Source organism: Motacilla alba, chromosome 1A (genome assembly GCF_015832195.1).
Source record: "Motacilla alba alba isolate MOTALB_02 chromosome 1A, Motacilla_alba_V1.0_pri, whole genome shotgun sequence".
In the NCBI taxonomy this organism is placed as follows: domain Eukaryota; kingdom Metazoa; phylum Chordata; class Aves; order Passeriformes; family Motacillidae; genus Motacilla; species Motacilla alba.
Genome location: NC_052031.1, coordinates 40,588,305 through 40,610,625, shown reverse-complemented (window position 1 = coordinate 40,610,625; position 22,321 = coordinate 40,588,305). Strand labels below are relative to the sequence as shown.

Here is a 22,321-nt window from a genome sequence, read left to right as displayed (position 1 = left end):
CTTTCATTGTCATGCATACAGATGCTTGAGTAATTTAGACAATAGTTTCTAAAAAGCTGTTCAGACAATTATTTACATAAAATAACCAATAGGCATGACCAAAGGTATAATATTTATTTAAAATAAATGAACATTTTACACCTGATAATATCTCTCTTGAAAACACAAACTGAAAATATCTGTGGAAGACAACCCAAACTTCACAAGAGAACGATATGATGCTCACAATACAGCAGTTTATGTCTTTGAGTATATATATATAAAATTAACATGCTAGCTTATCAAATATATATTTTATGAAGAACTTTTTGCCACTTACCAAAGGAAAATATTATTACCTACATAGTTTCAATAGTTCTGATATTTTTTAGTACTGCTCAAAAGAAAAATTAAATTTCTCACAAGACATAGCAGCAAAAAGTAGAACATCATTCTATATACCAATATATAAAACATAGTTATAAATTTCAAAGAGTAAGAGTTCCTTTCTTTTCTCATGGATGCTTTCCTGTAGCCTTCTAGATCTAAATGTCAGGAGATTTTTCCAGCCCACTGTTCCCTTTCTTATAAATTCTTAAATTATTGCAAATGTATCCTAATAAACAGGTCTCTCTTTTGGCAACCGTGAGCTTTCAAGTATTTTTAATATTATCTCCATTCATCTTCTTATGGCTCTACAGATGTAATCAATTGGGTTTTTTTTCCTTAAAATATATAATTTACTCTAGCTGTATCTCCTAAAGATTTAAAATTCTGATGTTTTGCCTTTACAGCATTCCCAGCTTCCTTCCCTTTGGATTATTTTATTTAGCACCTCAAATGGTAGCAGATCTCTATAGCACAAAAAGGCTTTTGTTAAAGAGCAAAGAAAATATTTAATCAAGCAGTAAACTTTCCATTAATTATTTTGCCTGGGAACCATAGCATACTCACTGAAGACTGAAACCTTCAAATTAGTAAATTAAGTGGTTAATTAATGAAACTTCAAAATAAATCTAACATGGTAATGATTTTTTAAAATCCTATGCCTTTAATTTCATGTAATATTTAATGAAATTGAAAATATTATTAAACAACTAAAATAATTAAGACTGAAAATTTTTGTTAAAATAAAAACAGAAAGGAAATAGCTATTGCACCTCTAAAGTGGAAAACAAAACTGGCGCTAACTTATACTTTTTCTGTGCACTCATCTTCAACATGGTATCCACAATACTGGTAAACAAGACATACCATTTTTTTTCTATATTTTGACAAAAAAATGTTTTATTACATTATTTTTAAAACAGAATAAAAAGAGATGCTAGAAAGAGCCTCTGAATAATGAACTTGAAAACTAGTCTAGTAGTGATAGAGTCAATATAGGAAGACAGCAGTCAACCTAATCCTAATTGCCTGATCTGAATTATTTCTGGACTAACAACCTCACTTCTTTATGAACATATGTGGACTGCTAAATAGTATTTTCATGATGGATTTCAGTAATCTATATATGTAGGGTTTTGCCTCCCCACTTGTAAGTATATAAAATGGATTGGAAGGAATATATTGTCCTTACATGAGATATGTATTATTGTTCCATTAAAAAAATCCCAAAGACCTGCTGTATGCAAGTTTAACACATCAGAGGCTGTCCCAAAGTCTGACAGTCATGGGTTGTTTTTTTTTTTTTTTAATCTACTCTCATTAGACTTTGTAGCATCTGCTTTAAAGTTTATTATACAATTGTGACCTAGACAAACTGACTTGAAGCACAGACTAACTCTGCATTCTTTCTTTCCACCCTTTACACAGTTCTCAGCACTATTCAGCCAAAGAAAATAAAGCCATTGTAGAGAAAGATCAACTAATTTGGAATGAAATATCTACAGAGGGGTTTGCTGTAAATCACTGTAAATCATTCCCTTTGTATGGCCCATCTTCCCATCTTTGAATTGGTCATAATCATGTTTGCACTTCTGATAAAGCACTTTTGATATCTACTAAGAGATGGGTATTATTATCAACGCTGCTGTTCCAGTTATCAGTGGTGGAGCGATGAAAGACAGAGCTGGCATGGAGTACCAAAAGACTATTCCCTGAAAAAGAGTTGTCAAGGACAGATAAATCACACCAGCATGATGCAGTTTGCTTACTTCTATTCAGATCACAGCGATTTCTCAGATGTTTCACTAGTGATCATTGTAAATGGTAGTGGCTAAATATTATTTATGATTGAAAAACTGCATCCTAAAGCAAAGGTATAATGAAGGTATTGGTCAAATATGAGAAAGGGTTTGGCTGCAGTTCTTTCTCCTAGAGTTTAATGCAAGACCAAACAGAAAGATTAATGAAAACATAAGAATAGAATCATAGATTCATGAAGGCTGGAAAGGACCTCTAAGATCATGGAGTCCGACCATTAACCCCATCACTGCCAAGTCCACCACTAAACCATGTCTCTAAGCATCACATCCACATGTTTTTTGAACATTTTCAGGGATGGTGATTCCACCACTTCTCTGGGCAGCCTGTTCTAATGCTTGACCACCTCTTCGGTGAAAAAAGTTTTCCTAATATCTAATCCAATAATGATAATCCAATAATGAATGGAATGCGTTGCAAATATGGGACTTACCTGATTGATCATACATATGCCCACAAATTACTAAGCTTACTTTTACTTCATGGCTTTTGCTATTCCAGTGAAATCTAGGTATGAGTATTTCACATGTGCTCAAGTAAGCACAGCTTTGCACTTAAGTGTAAAGTGAGTATCTAGGTAGAATTTTGCAAGAAGTAAAAAAAAATTGCACATAGACTAAAAAAACTCAGTAACTTTGTTGTCAATACCTGTGTTTACAAAAGATTTTCTGATTCTGATTTACAAACGGGCTTTTTTTTTTTCTTCAGAAATATTCAATAAAGACACCTCCATTAGGAAATGGTTAGTATTTTGTCAAGCTCAAGGGAAAGAGAGAAGACAAGAGAGACTGGTAAGGGATGACAGTGGCACTTTGAATTGATAGACTGAACCTAGAAATAGTCCTTAAAAACAGTCTTGTTAAAAAAAAAAATCACAAACCAGAAAACAAACCTAACTTTCTGAAAACCCACAAAACATATCAAAATGAATCCTTATTACATTTTTTCTCTTATATTTATTGATTGGGGGTTTTATTGAGGGACCTTATATATTTCTCTCACAGCATCACTAATGATGTGACCAGTTTTACAGCATGCTTGGATTTGCAATATCTCCATTTTCCCCTAAACTGCAATGTATCCTGCAAATGAATGGTTTTGTCTGTGAGTTAACTAAGAGAATACTAGCATGTGAGTGAATCACATTACTGCTATCATAATTACTTAATTGGTAAAATAAAGGTGACATATATGACATAGTCATATTTTGCTATAAAGAGGCATATATTTCATTAATATGTGTAAATACACACATTGGTATCACATGTGCATTTGTGTTTTATGAATAATTGTAAGCATAATCACAATATTTGTAGTTCATGTTATGTTGCTTAAGTGTATTTGTAGTGGGCCTTGCCCAAATACAACAGCAGAAAGATTCAAAGCATCTCAAGATACTATATTTAGTATCTTTACTAAATAGAATTAGATGTATATATTAAATGTAAACTAACATGTTTACTAAAAGTAAATTAGAGCAATTACATTGGATCTACTATATACAGTACTGATATTTTTGACAACAACTATTATTATTATTACCATTACTTGTACTAGAATTAAATAGAACCTGGCAAGTATATTAAGTACAATTTAACAGGGTACATAGTTATTCTAATACTGACTGATGTGGGAACAAATTTTACCCAAGAAAAGCAATTTAATTTCTGCTACACTAAAGCAGGCTTTGGAAAACAAGCTTTAACACTTATTTACTGTACATTCATTTACTTGTAACAACTTAATATATGAAGGTCCAGTACAGTCTGAGAGACATTCAGATGCCTGCATACAGCAAAAAACTATTTTGAGTATGTGCTGAAAGCTTGTCTTGGGATAATGTCACATGCTTCTTTTTCCAAGCAGTCACTTTTTGGTTGTTTAATCTGTTTTCTGCTATCAATTTGTTCTGGTCTTTTTTTTGTTAAAGCCTGGGTCTTTTAACAAATGTCAAGGTTTACATATCCACTGTTTTGATAAGTAATGCAATATGTAAAATGCTTTGAATGAAATTCCTGGTGTCCAAGAAGAAAAGCTTTGTTAAAAGGGTTATGATAGAAATTTTATGATGCATAGTAGACGTCATAGGACATTTATCAATCCACCTAACAGTCTATGTCTGGAGATGTAATTTATTCCAAAGTCCTTACCATATTGTATTACTTAAAAGCAAATACAGCATAAGAAGGCATGGAGAAAAAAACCTCAACATTTTAATGAAAGTGACCAGAACAAATCCCTAGCAGCAAAGCATTTACATCAATTTAAGCTCTGGAAAGAAGGTAGGTTCAGCAGGTCTGTGAAAAAGGTAAATGCTACAATATCAGAAAGGTTAACTTTTTAATAATGTTATTTACAGCTATCTTGAAGTTGGATTTTTTTTTTTAGTTGCATTGTTTGCATAAAAATAGTTATTGTGCTGCAATTTTACACTGTATTTTTTAATTTCAAGATAATATTTAAATAGCATTGAAAAGTCTGGAGATCAATTTATATGAAACACTGCATGATATGTAAAGATATCTCCTTTTTGTATGGGGATTTGAAGAAAGAATATACTCACAATTAATTTTTTTTAAGTAAATGGTGAATTTTGTTTGTAAATCTTCATGACTTCATGCTGGTAGGACTAGAGACTGGTTCTAAAATTTTATAGAAACAATGAACTTAAATTTCTTTGTTTATCAAACATTGATGCTCTTCTAACTAGATCATGCTGACATTTATATACTTGAATAATCTGAACTCTAAAATGTGACTCAGTCACATGGAGTTGAAAGAGATAACAATGTACAAGAATATATTATAAACATTTATTAATTACCATTCCACACAATTAAAATAAACATAATAAACACAGTGCTCCAAATACATTCCTGTAAAATACAACTCTTTTCTAACTACAAAAAAGACTTTCAGCACCACTGCTTATTAAAGCTCAATATTTATTTTGTGTTTCAGCTCCTTATCTATTTCCTCAATTTTGAACATTTAGGATGAAATTGAATGTCTGCCTGAACTTTTCCAAAAGGTTGGTCACTTCTAAGAAAATATGTAAAATCTTTCTGCTGCCCTTTGCAGACAGATCTGAAATCTACCAAATAACAGAGTCGTCCTTTTAGGATATGTCCAAATTTGGTTCAAGAATATATAAATTGAAGTTTTTCCATGATCAGAGAAGGAATTATTGACCTTTTGGGCCATAGTCACTAAAATACCAGTCAGTATGGAAACATACTTTACCATGATATTACATGGAGCTAAGCAAGGCTATTCCTAAAGATAATGGTGCTAAGTCAGGGAACTTAAAAACCTGCTTGTTTCATGCTGTCTGTGGCAGATGAAGAATACCTACAGGAACCATGCAGAGGGTAAGAATCAAAACTCCTACAGGAAGAAGACTGAGAGAAGAGGCAAAGGACTGCAGCTAAAATCCGAGAGAGAAATGAGATTGACTCAGAATCAAGGTGGGAGAAACTAGAGTGAACTTGGTAAATAATGCCGTGGCACAGGTGGTACAAGAGACTAGAATGACTTGACAAAGAGACTGACACAGAGCAGGGAGAAAAACGTGGAGAAGAAAACTGTGCATTGGCAAAGGGGAGCGGTGTAAGAATAAAAATGATGGATTACGGGGCACTAGATGGTTCTTAACTCTCAGAATTAACACAATTAAAATAAGTAAAAATACTGGTAAAAATGAGAAAGAACACCAAGAATAAGCACATTAAGAGACTGGACGACTGGACTTAAGATCTGCCTAAACAGTACACCAAACCAGGCCATATTTGGAGGAAGTCTAAACTAGAAGATGATGAATCTGAGGAATAAGGTCAGGCATAATCTAGATTCCAAAAGAAACAGAGAGTGAGAGGGGAAAAAAGTAATCAGACCGGGATCTGTAGACACAAACAGAAGACTTGATGGCATATGTGAGAAAGAAGAGTGGATGGGAGAGGAAGCTTAGGCTGCAATAAGTTGGAGGAGAGAAACAAGAACCATTCATAGTAAAATAAAGGATTACGGAACACAGCTGTGGAAAAAACAGCAAATTAGAAGGAAAAAGCAAGGAAAGAAAGAGTGCCTTGGGAAAGAAGATCTTATAGACACATCTTTACCATCCAGTGCAACAGTCTTGTGAAGCAGCCAAACATAAATTACTGGGCCTTTCAGTGAACTGACTTGAGAAATATTTTTGAATTTCCTCAACAAACATCCCACAGCAAAGGAAACATAAAACTGTTATTATTTACTCTAATCATAGGACAGAAATCCTTATTGTTGATCTAATGGTTCCATGATTCTAAGTGGATATCTAAGTGAACTATAAGCCAATGTCTCAAAATTATTTTTTTTTTTTTTACTAAGCCAGTTTCTCTTCAAAAAAATCCACACTGAAGAACTCCCAAACCCTAGTAGAAGAATATGAGACTGGTAAAATTCAGTACTTAAAATTTAGAATATGCTTGTGTGTATCTGTTCTTGAATTATCTTCATAATTGGAAGCACAGATGATGAAATTACATGAGATCTTGTATCATTTTTTCTCCCTAGGCTGTTAAATTCAATGAAAGCAAATTCTACATGCCTTTAAAATCTGCATTTAGGCAATTTTTTAGTATGCAACTTCAAAGTCAATTAAGCAGCATCTTTTAAGATGTCATTCTGTAGTCTGTTCCAAAAGATTACGTATATGTTGTTTGATAGTCAACCAATACAGAGAAAAATACGTATGTATGAAATAAATATGCACAAGAAAACCCTTGGTAAAATATGAGCAAATTCATAGAGAGCTTAAAAATGAGATGCTTATTACACAGAGAGAGTTTACAAATCCTAAATGAAAGACAGCAGTCCTTGAACTAGAATATCTAGACAATAGTGATGCTAAGAAGGAATTTTTTAATGTGAAGTTGTACCATACACTGCTTATAACAAAGTTGAAAGGTTTCTAACATCTCTCCTGAAAGAAAGGGAGACAAAAAAAAAATCAAGGTGGGAGTTCTGAAAGAGCAGAAAGAATTGAGTGAGATTTAAAAAGGAAGTGAAATAAAAGCTACTGTGTTTTTTATGAGTTGGAAGACTTTTCACTGTAAGAAAGGCATAATTAAACTACATTAATTTATTTTCACTGACTAGCAGAATATAAAGTGTGAATTTATTGGAGAACTAAAACTGATAAATATTTTTTAGTGGAGACATACACAGGTCCATTTTTTGAATTAAGGGTAATAGAGAAATGACAAGGTTCAGGTTTTAATTTATTTAATTTGTTTTCCTGGAAAGCAGTTTTACTGATATCAGAGGCTTCCTGAAAAGCTCAAATTCAGGGAAGAGAATTAAAAATTCTGGGCAGTATTTCAAAAAAAAGTTAGAAGCACAGGTCCCATTGCATTTCACTTTCAAATTTTGGTCAGGAGATTGCAGTTCCAAAGGCAAATATAATGAAAATGAAGTTTAAATTTGCAGAGAAAAAACCCACACAAAATTATGATGACATACAATGTAAAATATGTAGGAGACTCATCTATATGTGCAACACTGGTTGGTCAGAAACAGATTGGGATGATAGAAGGCAGTTGATCATAGCCTACTCACAAACTGGATATCAGGATATGCAAAAACCCCATACTTTCTAGCTAGGTACAGAAAATACTTATCCTCTAACTCTTGCAAAATATTTCTATGCCCATCTTGCAATGTAATGATGACTGCAGCACAAGTGTTCAAGAAAGTATTAAAACAAAAAAAATACAACAGGAAATTTACACAAATGTTTATAGAGTTAATAAAAATTATAAAGTATGGTCAGACCCCCTGCCCCCCAACCAGCCCCACCCCAAAAATAACCTCAAGAAATAGAAAAGAAAAAAAAAAGTTACTAAGGAACATAAAGCAATAACTATGAAGGAATATAATATTCCTTCTGGACATAATATAAGTATGTTTCTAGATCACAACAAACTGGCCATTAACAGAAGCAAAGTCCTAAATTAGACAGATAACTATTTACTCCTGCTGAACAACGGCTACTTTTTCTTTAGGTTATACATTTTTTTTAACATTTGGTCAATTTAATGAACAGTTAGTTTTCCCTTTGAACATCTAACAGGGAAGCAAATCAAATACTTTTAAGTAAACAAATGCTTTCCTTAAACTGAGATATACTATGTTAAAAGCATTCCTTTTATTACTTAATTAATTTAGCTTTGTCAAGGAACAGAATTAAATTAGTTTAGGATAATCTATCCCATCCAAATTTTTCAGAACAAATAGGATATTTGGCTTTTAAAAAACTTAAAATAGCTTAATTCAGAATTCAAAGAACCTGCCTTCGGAAAAAAAAGATCCATAGAAAGAACATAAAAGTTGGGAAGTTCACAAAATATTTCTTTAAATCTTGACTTAGCCTTTCTAAAATCCCCTGTGAATTAAAAGATAATAAATTTTGAGTAAAGTATATTTTGTCTTAACAAAGACATGATAATTCATACATTTCCCTATATATATAAAAGGTATTTTATTTCAGTATCACATGAATTTGAGCAGGATTTTTTAGTAAATATATTTAAGAATTCGTTATTTTGTATTTCTAGACTTTACTTTTCAGTCTGTAAGATCTCAACAATTTATTCAATTACACAATTGAATTGTGTAATCTACAATTTCTAAATTACAAGTTATATATAAAGAACATGTATGATACTCCCAAATAACAGCTCTTGATTCCTAACAATAATTGAAGTCTGAGGAACAGCCACAACTATGGGTGTTGGAAAGTGAACTCATTTTCAAAAAGTAACATTTTATTAATAAAGCTTGTCAAATCACTGAGGTTGAGATCTTCTGAAAAAACAGTACAAGAACTTGATTTAAGAATTTCTTGAAATGACAGCACCTCTAAGGTCACAGCATCTTTATAATTATCTAATACAACTTCAGGTTAACTCAAAGGAACACACCTACTAAATCACTGAAACAGTTCCTAGGCATCTTCATTTAATACTTCAGATGGCAGAACCAAGAGAGACTATAGAACAAGAAAGCATTCTAAAACAAATACAGTCTCAGCAAAGGCAAATTTATAATGTTTTTAGATTAAAGATATCATGGGGCTATGATTTATTCTGATCATTGAAAAGCAACATTCTTTGTCAAAGAGAAATAATGTAATAAACATGTTTCTATACTGCATATGAAATGTAAAAAGGTGACAGTAATGTTTGGTTTTATATATCATAAGTGACACAATTGAAGGCATCATCACGGCTTAATTTCTTAAATCCATGGTGCTAATATTTATAAAGACACATATGCAGAAACATATTTAAAAAGACATAAGACCTGGGCTTTTTTTTCCTTAATTCCTGGACTACTGAAATAAGAACGAATATGTAGGTATGGCGTAGTAGATATATTTTTTGAAAGTATACCTATATTAGCAGACATTGTAATCTCTCTCTCCACACTGCTACCTCACATTTATGACTCTGCCAGTTGGTTGCTCTTTCCTGCTCCTTTCCTAATCTCTCCTTCTTGAAGGTATAATGCAATGGCACTTTTTTATTTTCCAAAGAAAAACCTGTTCCCAAGATCCACACAGGCAAGTTCTACATGTTGAAAGAGTTCATATTAATTATTTTTGGATGGAGTTACAATATAGGTTACAGTCTAAATAACAGTTACACTTTAATATGAATGCAGTGTATACTATTTAACTCAATTATTCAAGATAACGGACACATTCTGTTCTGGACACATGAATACAATGATAATTTTGTCACTGACATCAGTAGTTTAGAGTAACCTCACCTAAATTCAGGATCTTAGCAGTTAGGAATCTCATCTAATTTAAATGGTGTGGTTTCATCACTAGCCAACGGAGAAAAACAAGAAAACTAAGGACACAATTTGTTCTTTTCTAAGATGGTAGGCAAAAAGACAAAATTATGCTCTTTTTCCATTGGTACAATTAACTTACACTATGATGATAAATTTTATGTCATCTAATTTTAGGAATGTAAAACAAATGAATAAGCACAAACATATTGAGTCACTATATTTTTTTGCTTGTGGTGAAGTTATGTAAATAAATCTTCACTCAAAAGCCTTTACAAAGTATGTCAGAAAAATAGAGATTTCAAGTATTTTTACATGTTTTTCTTAAATTTTAAATTTGTTTATTGAAAGTAGAAATTCAGCATATATGAAAACATAATAAAAAAGTAAATCCAGCAGTTTATACATATAAATTATATTAAATATTACTATTTTGACAACATTTCAGGACATGTCACTACTTAAAACGTTTTAGGAATTTTGATAATTTCACCAAAGTTATTTAATACAGGATAAAATTTCCATAATGTGCTTTTGGGGGGTTTATGTTTTTATTTATTTGAAAAAAATATTGTAAACAAATAGAAAAACAGAGTATGTCATATTACCAGAAATATATTATCATTTCTTCAGTTATATTACACAAAATAAGACATGAAACTTAAAAGTCTATAATTTTATTACATTCAAGAATTACTTTTTTTTCTATACATAGATTCTTTTGTAACCTTCTATGGTATTAGAGTGGTAAAAATATAAGGCTTTAAAAGGATCCTCTAATACTGAGCTTTAATAAGTTCAGTGGGATCATAAACTACAGCATGACTAGTAATCAACATGACAGAAATCTGTGCCCTGATTTGTGATATGTGTTCTGGTGCTCAGGTAACAAAACATGCATTTTTCAAAGCTCTTTTAGAAATAAAATAAGAGGAAGATTAAAAACAAGTCTCTTTCATACTTAAAGGAAAAGAAAATCTTCTCAGGACTCAGCCATGAGAAGACCCACAATACACCACATTTTAACTTCCATTAAAATCACAAGAGGAAAGTCTATTGACATTACAGTTTTTAAACTTAAGTGTAGTAAATGTATGAAAAGACTTTAGATAAAAAAGAAACAGAAATATAAGCAGCATGTGTTTTTAAGGATTCCAAGCATGCTCAGTTCTACCTAGCATTTTAAAGTGATCTTTAATACTGATATTGAAAAGAACCATTACTTACTTGAGGATCTTGCTGAGTGTCTGTGTGGTGGCTTATTTTTTTCTCTGTTCTCAGTCAAAGCACTTCCACTGGCCATGGAAACAAGGTCTAAATCCATGTCTTCTCTGCTTACAGGGCTTGCCTGGAAGCAGTGGGAGAGAATGTACACAATCATGAAACAAAATATAACATTTTCTGAATGTAGCTCACATTACTCCAAATAAACAAACAGGGTCTGTCAAACAACCTTCTTCAAAATGATACCACAATCCTTTTTTGTTGCCTAGGCTGAACAAATGCACTATGTCAAAGCATTTTTGTAAATAAGAGCCGATCTTAAAATTGTGGTTTGTGATCTGAGTCAATGCAACAACAAAAGAAAACATTTTAGTACAGTAATTTTGAAGAAAATCAATCTCACAGAGGGCTGATGAAACCTTAAACAGCTTAAGATCATTTACTGACCAGTCTATAATTTAAGTTATAGTTGAATGTCAGAGATGTCATATTGGATTATTTCCTGCAATATTTATGCTTTATCCAGGACACGTATCACTTCAATCAGTCATGGGCCCAGTGAGTAATTTAATCTTTAAGGTTTTTGCTAATTAACCATAACCATCAGACAGCATTTTAATTATACTTTAGGCAAGAGTATTATATTAATTATAAACTTCTGACATCCAGTGGCGGTATGTTTTGACATGAGGCATGTTACCTGCACGCAAATACGACAAAAGAAAAATGAAAATCGTGTTTCATTTTAGTATTGCTGTTTTGGGAACATGTAGGGCAAAGTTTAAAAACCAACCTGGAAGATATCTCCCACTGCAAATTGCAGACTGTTATTTTTGCAGAAACAACTTCACATTTATTGAAGAGTGAAACGAAAAGCTATTCAGCGACAAAAGCAGCCTCTAACAATAACAAGATACTGAGGGCCAGTAACAATGATGGGGAAAAATCAGACACTGCTGATGAGCAGTCTACAAAATTCCCAGCATTCCTGAGTCAGTCAGCTGGAAGTACTGAACATAAGGATTTACTTCTCTAGACTTTGGACCTTCAGAAGTGAAGTCCAGAAAAGCAGATTCAGTCTTTCCTCTCTCTGGGCTGAAGAGCTAGGTGTCCTTCAGAACTAGGTGTCTAACTGGGTATTTCTTTTTTAAAAACAAACTCTAAAACAAACTACAGGAAAGGAAAAGACTCTGCTAGTGATAATGTCACGGAACTTTTGCCTAACACTGTAGAAGCAAGACTGCTCAACCAGGTATCAAGAGACTGGGTTTCAACTCCTACCTCAGGGGCATAAAGCCCACAGCTCCCTTTTTCTCAGGAAAGTGCTGTTACTATGAAGTTGCAGGCCATTCTGGAGGAGACGATTTCCAGACTTCCTGTTCAAACTACCTCACTGTACCAAAAGCAGCACTGCACCAATGCAGACAGGCTTTGTAGTCCAGTCTAACTTAGAGAACTCAGATGAAATGGAGACCTGTTTCATTTCCTTGTCTTTACTCAGTCACTGTTTAATGTAAAATTCATTAAAAAGTTCATGCATTTTCAAACCAAAATCTCCAAAGATACAGAGATTTTACACGCTTCCTTAGTGATTGCATTTCTTTGTGTCCACACAGAAAGTTTATCCCTTGTTTTCTGATGCTTACCTTTCATATCTTTAATGACGAGGAATTTAAAGTTTTACTTTGCACAGCTAGTCTTTATTATTGCTGTTAACATCAATATTTTATTTTGTCTTCCAAAGCACTGCCAATAAACTTTGAAAAAAAGTTTTATCCTGCCAATTGTTTCTATTTTATTGACCTTAATATTTACAGTTGCTTTAAGCTTCTGAGAGCTTCCTATGTTCAAAATCTTTAAACTGAAAGCTTTTAGTCTTTCATTAGTAGAAATAATGCAATGATTGTGATGCTCAAAGAGATTCAAACCAATGGAAGTGATCATTCTTATTCCTATCTAAACTGTTAAAACACACAACAAAAGTATTTTTAATGTCCCAATTCCCAAAGATTTGTGGCCATGAGGCCACAAATTTTAGACAGCTAGCCTTTCCGTGGTATTATTATCCAATCTCTACCAGCACAGAAACTAAGGCTTCATCATCTTGTAGATAACAATATTCAGGATTATATGATAGATTCTACTAGGGCTATCTTGATCTCTGATGTAAAGTATTTGTTATTTTATTTCAAATAAAGGTAAGTGTTTTCACCCAATTACAGACAGACTGATAGTCAAGGTTGTATTAATCACTGGGCAAACTTAATTTTGGCTTTTTAAAGAAGCTGACTGAAGCTCTGAAGGGAAGATTTTAATTAGCTTTAGAGCTAATTTTCATTTATGATTTAGAACCAGAATTTGGAAGAAATTTAAGATACTGGCAGTTTTTTGCAGACTGTAGTATTAAGACTTCCATCTGTAGTAATCACCATAGTTAACTCTACAGATTTTCTGCAATTTTTTTTTTTTACTAACACAAGCCTTTCTTATTATTTAATTGAGAATTAATATCAATCAGGATGACCCTTTGCCCTGAACACAGCTTTGCATCTGTATATTTGTCTATTTCTAGGTAAAATTATCAAGATGTTCCATCACCTTCAGAGATAAAAGGTGCTTTTGAATTCAAGTTACATATAAATGATTGGAGATACTGATCAATAGTGAAGGGGTTAATCCTGTAGGTAATTAAAATTTCCTAGAAGAAGAATCAGGAAGTCTATCCTACTGGTTATTCCACAAAATCATATTAATTTAAAATAATTTAAACTGTAAGTCAGCATGCCTTCCTACGCACTTCAATGGTATTACTAATGAGAAACTATCAAAATTATCAAGATTAACATATTAAGGTCTTAGATTTACTGCAGGTTACTACAAGGCAATAATCCCCAGTGAGAAGTCTTTATTGTTTACATGCAACCACTGAAATGCAATTTTGTATCCATGAAAAAGAAAATCTTAAATTATTAGCATGTCCACAAATATCATTTGGAAAACTATATGAAACTTCTAGAAAGCAGGCTTATGGAACACATAAAAAGCAGTGATTGTCTAGCACATCAGAAAACTTCATGATTGATCATATGGCATAGGAATAAACTGGAAATGCCCAGGAATGCTTTCCTCTTCTAATGTTTCCTCTCTCTCTCTTTGCTTTTAATATATATTTTCCACTTTCTTTCAGTTTACACGATTTTTTTTTTTGATAATGATTGCAGCTGTTGATTTTTTTCATGATTTCATAACTTCTAAGTAAGCTACAGTGCCAAAGCAGTAGGAGCATGTTCACGTTTCAACCTTTAAGAGAGAACTCATATAAATTTTAAAACCGAAATTCTCCAGCCATCTGTGTGTACAAACCACATCATTATTTCACTGCCAGTATAATACTGCTTTCTGCATTAGAGATACATTTTATTCTATTTTCTATTTTTTGAACCCTCTATTGCATTTTTCTCTGTATTTCATTCATGTGGAACAGCTATGTTATTATGTGGCACAGGCTGTGACAATTCCATAACTTTGCCAGTTATGTGGGCACACCACATAATACTATTGTGGGATTGCAGCAGTGTTTTGTGGACAGAACTGCTTAGTGTAAATAACATGCAATCTACCTATGTGCACATATGCTTACCAATAATTACATAATATGTAATTTAGATAACATTATTAAATTATGATTTGCTCAAATTACTGCTTTAGACTCCACCTATCAAACCCTACAACAGTCGGTTGGTTCATGATTTCAGCCCTTTAAGTTTAGAAGAACCAAAGAATTGGATACATTTGCCAGAGAAAAATATTTGACAAAATCTGTCTTAAAGAAAACAGTAATAGTAACACGTAAGCCTTAAAATAATTTTTTTCAAAGGTGAATTTTATGAGAGTTTATGGAATCATTTCCAAAACATGCAAATTGAATAGGCTGTGAAGCTAAAGAAGGAAGAGGCTAGACAGGGGAAAGATTGCTCAGAGAACAAAATGAGGCATATGACACATAATCTAACTGGGAAATACTTTTTATGCAATATTTTACATCATGTATATGTGTATGAAATACTAATTCTGCCTAGCTTCTAAAATTTTGCCCCATTTTTTACCCTGCACAAAGTTTTATCAATAAAAATATTGCCAATATGACATTAAGATGTGAAGTCTGTATATATAGAAACAGAGTGAGTATACATTGGACAGTGAGTATACATTGGCCTGGAGGCATCACAACTGCTTGCTATTAAAGGAACTTTTGGGTATGTCTGACACAGTCTTTCAATTTTGTAAATCTTCAAATTGTTAAATTGCTGATAGTTCCCCTCCTGCCAACTTAAATGACTACCTGTTTCAGAAAATCCAATTTTTTAAAATGCTGCAAGAAGAGTGAATCATGAAAAGAGCAAAGGGTATTTTAAGATCTAAAAAATATAAAAGAAGAAATTGTAGGAATAAGTCTGACTTCATGGAATGTTTTCAACAATGTCAACATATTAATATACAATTCCAACTTACTGTATTTCAATAAATGAAATTGAAAGCATATTAGAGTGATTTAGGCATGTCATATACAGAATTTGAGAATATTTAAAGTTGTTTAATTTACAAGAATACACATTTTCAGTAAATAATGTATTTGGTACTGAAACATATTTAATTTTTTTTTTCAACTTTTTTTTGAAAATGCAGATTTAGAAGCTTTAAAAAACACACAGTAGCATTTGATGTCTTAAAAAAATCAAACCAGTGTCAGATCACGAAGCTAGAACCCAAAGCACCTACATGGGGTTTTGTGCTAAAATATTTTCTTCTGATCTCCATCGGGGGATGACTTGATTGACAAACAGAGATAATACTACTGAATTATATTAATAAAAAAATTCACCTGTTTTTACACCAGGTATGGATTGGAAATACCTGAATTCTGCAAAATCCCACAAAGAAACCAGTTCTTACCACAAGTTGTACTTGTCTGTTGTCACATACCGCAGGATCTAACTCAGGCAAAAAATGACAGCTGGGAAAAATGTAGAATAGAAATTTCAATAACTCCCACTGTAATGGGCTCACTAAAATACCTGCACAGAACCTTTTCAGAAAATAAGCCTGCTTAATTATTTTAAATAATTCCATAAATAAGATGTATCAGGGAAATTAATATTAACTGACAAAGTATTAGAGCAATTGCTATTAATATTTTTGTATTTGATTTAAAAATAATTAACAATTGTTTATTCAAATGGTAGAGTATTAAGTTAAACTATTCTAACCAGCATGACTTTTTGTATGTGTTGACATAAATTATAGAAAAGCCAGTTTTCATATTACTTTTTGTAGGAATAAAATTGTTTTCAGCTGAATAAATATATAAGCTGTTTTAAATTGTCTACCAAAGAAGTTTGAATGGACATCAGTTGGACTTTCGGCATATTGAAAAAATGATATCATGATCCTTAAATAGTCAGTACAAATACTAGAGCATAGCATACACCTACAGAGGTAGCACAATAATATTTAAGAAAATTGTGTTATAAATTTCTGTGTCTTCTTACTTTCAAACATTATTACCTGTTGTATTCCAGTGTTTTCATTCAATTTAAAAGTAATGGAAATGATCTTAAACAAACACTTTCAGTATTTCTGTATTATGGATCACAACTAAAAGATAAATATTTCTGCAAATATTTCCTAATGAACATGTATTTCATGTAGTTTCTACAATCACTGATACAACCAGAATATGTGGCATATTCTTCTGCACAAGACAGAACAATTTGCAGCCCATTTATTTATAAATACATTTTTATTGAAAATAATTATAAAATTAATATACTAAACCCATTGCTTGCCTACTGACACTTTGTTTGGTTTTCTTAGAGATGCTTGGCAGTATCTACTAATGACTTCATTAAGATAACTAATACCTTATATTGAATTTATGACCAAAATACACTTACTATGTCTTCATGTTAGTTAAGGCAATGTGAACCTTTCCCTTAATTGTATTGACATTTTACCTGTTTAATAATCAAAACTGAACATAGAAGGAACATGTTTACAACATTTTAGTACAGTGTAGTATAAAGATGTAAATGCTGGGTTTATGAAGACAAAATATAAATACACACTTTTTAGTTAAAAAAAAAGTATTTTTTACTTCCTTAATCAAATCTAACAATGTAGCTAATGTTACAGTTGATTTAATTACATAAAACCATAATATATACCAATAGCATTATAAAATATATGATGAATAAGCACTTTTTTCTACACTTTTTTCAGTCTAAAACCCACTGCATTGCTAAAGTAAATCTAAGTAGTTATTTATTATAAGATTCTGAACATTTTATAATTTCAATTTCAATGTGGAAGAAGTGTCTATACGATGACTACTAAGCCAGTTCTAAAGGGTGCCATATTTGGGACCCGGAAATACGGTGCACTGTCTGCTAGCTGCAAAGTCATGTTTGTTTTAGAACCATTAACTTAGGTTTCACTTTACAAGACAAATTTAAAAGAAAAAAAATCTAATTTAAAGGCGATGACCTCACCACTTTGTATTTCTGGAACTGGCTGCTTCATAATCCAAAAGCTGTTCATGAAGCCATTGGTATGTGAAGTCTTTTCTCTGTAATTTCTCATCTAAAGTAGCATCCAGCTGAGAAATTTTTTTACCTGGGGAGGAAGAGAGATACTTCTGACTTTCACCATTATTTCAAAATACATTTTCTTTAAGATTTCCTAGATAACCTATGGCTTCTTGGAAAAGAAAAAAGGCAATTACTTCATTTTCATGCAGAGTCCAACTATTTAAAATCTCTTCAGATACATTTAAGAAATACTTTTATATTAGTTTTAATTTTATGGTTTTAATTTTATGGTTTGTTTTCTCTTTTGGGATGTAATATCAGCGTTCTGAATAAATTTATTTTTTTGGGAAATAAATCTATCCTTTGTTATGAAATTCATATAGAAGTATATATTATACGTAAATTGCTTATGTATAAGCAGTCACAGCTGCCATGAATATTGCTTATTGGGCTATTTCTATAATTAAAAATATGCAATCATTTATACTTAAAATTCTACTTAGCAATCTATAAGGTTAAAAAAACAAATCACCATTATATGCAAGAGTCGACACATGGCAATCTTATTACTCTTATCTGTCTTTTACTGATGTGATCTATTAAGACGTTTAAGACATTTTAATGGCAATTTCTGATTTGGATTCCAAAGCAATTGCATCTATGATATTATTTTTCAGAAATTATTACTTACTTTTGGATCACAAAAGACATCTAAAGATAGAGAATAAAATAGTGACATTACAGGGAAAAAACAAAAACGTTCAGTTCTGGAGATCCCTCAGTTTTTGGACCATTCTGATGAGTAACAGACATGGTAAGGAGCATCAGGAAGAGGCTGCCAGAATTGGAAGAGCGCACAAAGGAGCCATCATTGGTGCATGGCAACATTCATGGATTAGAATAATTTTTTATTTTCTATCCTCATACATAAACTTTATGGGTTAAATCTTTTCAGCACCTTCAACTCAGGGCATTTATGAGACATTTGAAAACTTTTTTATGTTTTAATTTGGTACAAATATTTGGGTTTTTTTCTCTTGATATAATTTCAAATAACATGGAGTTATCATCCCAGTTGCTAATTATTCCTTAGGTTTTTCTTCCAAAGATTCTTCTTTCCTCACTCATAGGTCAATAGTCAATATGGCAGCTACTAGAAGGTGTTTAGCAAACTGCAGGAACACTTGGACCAGCAAAGACCACTTAACACCAAGTCCATTTGCTCACTATGGATGATTTAACTTTCAGTAACTCCAAAGGGACGGTGGGTGTAGGGACAGAGACATCAGAAGTGCCATAGTTTTCATTCATGTTTTGACATTATAAACTGAAGTTATAGGAAATTCGCCAATTCACCTTTTAAGGGGTTTGGTACAGTACATGCAGTATTTTTAAAACTTATAATTTACTTTGTATTAACTGCAAAATATAGTTCCTCACTGGCATTTTACCTAGCTTTGCTGTGAGCTCATTGCTTTCAAATTTTAGCTCTAAGTTAAAGTATCAAAGCTGCTTATTTCATAGTCTGAAATACAAACGGTTTTCGTTTATTTGTCTTAGTATAGGGCATCTCATTCCTTAGGCTGAATGTATTCAAGGCAAGGTCCTGGTCCAGATTATAAAGTTATATATGTCTTGCTAGTCACTCACAGACTAGAACTTAGGCAGAGGAATATATCCTTAGTTGATGTAAAGAACTCCCATTTACCACCTGAGAAAGATAGAAAATTAAAATCTTGGATAGACAGTCACTGTATCTATGGAAATGAAGGTGTGAGGGCTGACTAAGAATGTCAAGCAATGAATTACTTAATCAGTGCCAAATATTAAAAGACTGATAATTACACTGTTCATCAGCTTCCTTTATTAAAGTGGGAACTATTTATTTTTTTCTAAATTTACTATACTGCCCTCCTGGTTCAGGAATACAGTCATCTAACCTTTCCATTTTGAAAATTTATAGGTTCCAAGTCCACTGGTATCCTCATAGCTCTTCATTTGAAGACAGATGCTGATTTATAACAAGAGTAAGACACATTGTGAGTGACCTCCTGAGAGCACCTCATCTGGAGATTAAACCTTCCACATTTGTTCTCCAATGAGGAATAATCTCCCAAGAAAACATATTTAATTTTTTTCTTATCTATTTCTGTATTTACAGAAAAGTTGGCCCAGTGTTCCTATCCTTCTAAGGATAAATATGTCTTGCAACTACACTGATTTATATTATTTATGCATTCACTAAATTGTTTTTATCTTTTTCTCTATTAAAAGGGAAATCAACATAGGGGATAAACCAGTATTAGAAATTCATGTCTGAATCTGTGTGTCAGCAATGGTTGAAAGAAGGTGAACATACAATAAGCTGTAATAAAGCTTACAAAAACTTAAATACTTCTAACTTGGTAATTTATTTTCCAAAATTATTTTTAATAATTTTCCTTAGTTTCCTTGCAGTTTCATTTTTTGATTTAATTACATTTGTAACACAACAGTTTTTATTTAATAAACTTTTATTTTTATTTTTTCATGTTGATTATTGAAACATAACTGAAACAAAAATGTCATCAAGGTAAAAGTACAAACAAGAGTTTTCTTCCTTAAAATTATATACGCTATTAGAATATTCTTGCTTGTATTAGTGTTAATAGTGGCTTTTTTTCTCAAATGGGCAGATGATCTTCAATAATTTGTTTATGATCTTGCAGAAAACTGTATTCTATTTTCTTATTTGGCACATACTCATATCCTTGCTTTTTAATAGTAGTATCTGGCTTTTTAATTCTTACAAAAAAAAAAAAGAGAAATCTATGTTAAGAATTAAAACACTGCATTGTCACTTTTCTATTCCACTTATGAACATCATGTGTTCAAGAATCTAGTGTACCAGTATCATTAACATGCATTTGCTTGGTAGCTTTCTTAAATCAGGGTTATGTGTTTTTTAAAAACCTGGACCTGATTTTGTAGATGCATTAACACTCATAGAAGTTCCAAAGAGCTGTAAGCTTTCTGCATCTTTGAAATGGATCAGACCCATAATCTTTAATTGTTAAATGTGGACAACTCTAAGACTATCAAAGAAAATAGAAATACATCAAAGAAGGCATCAAAGCCCAAATTAATTTCAGAAGTATTTAAAGTATCACCCTCATTAGATTATCACTCTAAGACTTCAATATTTTTGACCTTTTTTTTTTTTCACATGACACACATGTTAATAATTTAAGATTGGAATTGTCTTACACTTGGCATTAATACAGTAATGATTTTTAGGTGTTGCCAAATAATCATCCACACAGATACTGTGCACTTAGGCCAGATACAATGCAGCAGTCAGGGCCACCTACTGGCAATTTCCTACAAAATTTGAGCATCTAAATAGGGAGAACTTAGAAAAGCCCTGGCATCTGAAAGATCTTTGGAACTGCATATTACAGGAAAGTAACAAATTCTTTTCTGGGTCACCAAATCCACATGCAAACCTGTAAGAACCTGAACTTTGGTATCCAGAAAAATGCCATCCTTCATCAGTCAAATCTATTTGCTGACTGTGCTGTGAGACAGGACAACTCAACATTCCGTTTGAAAAATGGATGCAATTATGTACTTTAAATCAGACTATCTCCGGGTAATCCGTTAAGTGAACTAAAGGAGAAGGGCAAAGAATCTATGAACTACTTCAGGTGAAGCGCCCTAAATTTTGCATGGAGTCAGTTTTCTTTCTTTCCTCCAAGATATATAGATCTTGTGTCCTCAGCTGTAGCTGTCACTGTTAAGAGGACTGAAACACAGCCAAGGAAATAGTTTGGCATGTGGAAGCTGGAGATTCAAATCTCACCAGGACAAGCGGTACTTGAAACCCATGTTCCCCTGCGGTAAGACAAGTGTTGATAACAAGCCAGCACACAAAAGAAAGGAGGATGGTTACACAATGTCTGCATTCAGGGTGAACTCAAGTTCTGTGCCTGGAAAACACCAATCCTGGCTGTTGAGAATGACAGCTATTCCACCCGCACACTACAACATTCATCGATTCATACGCAAAAGGATACTAAAGAACCTGATTCAACACAGTAATATTTTTCCAAATCTGTTTGTTGATGATGGGAAGACAAAAGGTTGAACTTTAGTATGTCCTGCTTCTTGATAAATATATGGAGAAGCTTACACTGTATTGAATCTTTCAAATCTTGTGTTTAGAAGGTGACTTAAATCACTTCAGATCTTGCTCCATAGGGAGTACAATACTAATAAAAGACTACGAAACCAAAGACATACAATGTGAAAGAAGGGCTTGGAAATTCTTCAGAATTCTAAGTTTTCCTCCCTTAATAAAAAAATCTGTGACCAGAGTTAATTTTCTCAATATGTATTCTGAAATCCGTATTCTTAAAGGAATTAATTAGTTGAACTTGGGTATAAAAATATTGTCTATGCTATTAATGTATTAGATTTTTCTTCTCTGTCAGTATTATGGCATAAAT

General features: G+C 32.3%; 1 protein-coding gene across 1 annotated transcript in view; it reads right to left on the bottom strand.

Moving 5' to 3' along the window:
- Window positions 1–22,321, bottom strand: part of LRRIQ1 (leucine rich repeats and IQ motif containing 1) — a 101,766-nt gene that overhangs the window by 751 nt on the left and 78,694 nt on the right. The window contains exons 24-26 of the mRNA XM_038155412.1: window positions 17,796–17,919; window positions 16,201–16,261; window positions 11,251–11,371 (exon numbers count right to left, since the gene is read on the bottom strand). Coding sequence (XP_038011340.1) covers window positions 11,251–11,371; window positions 16,201–16,261; window positions 17,796–17,919 — 306 coding nt within the window. The remainder of the gene's footprint in view (window positions 1–11,250; window positions 11,372–16,200; window positions 16,262–17,795; window positions 17,920–22,321) is intronic.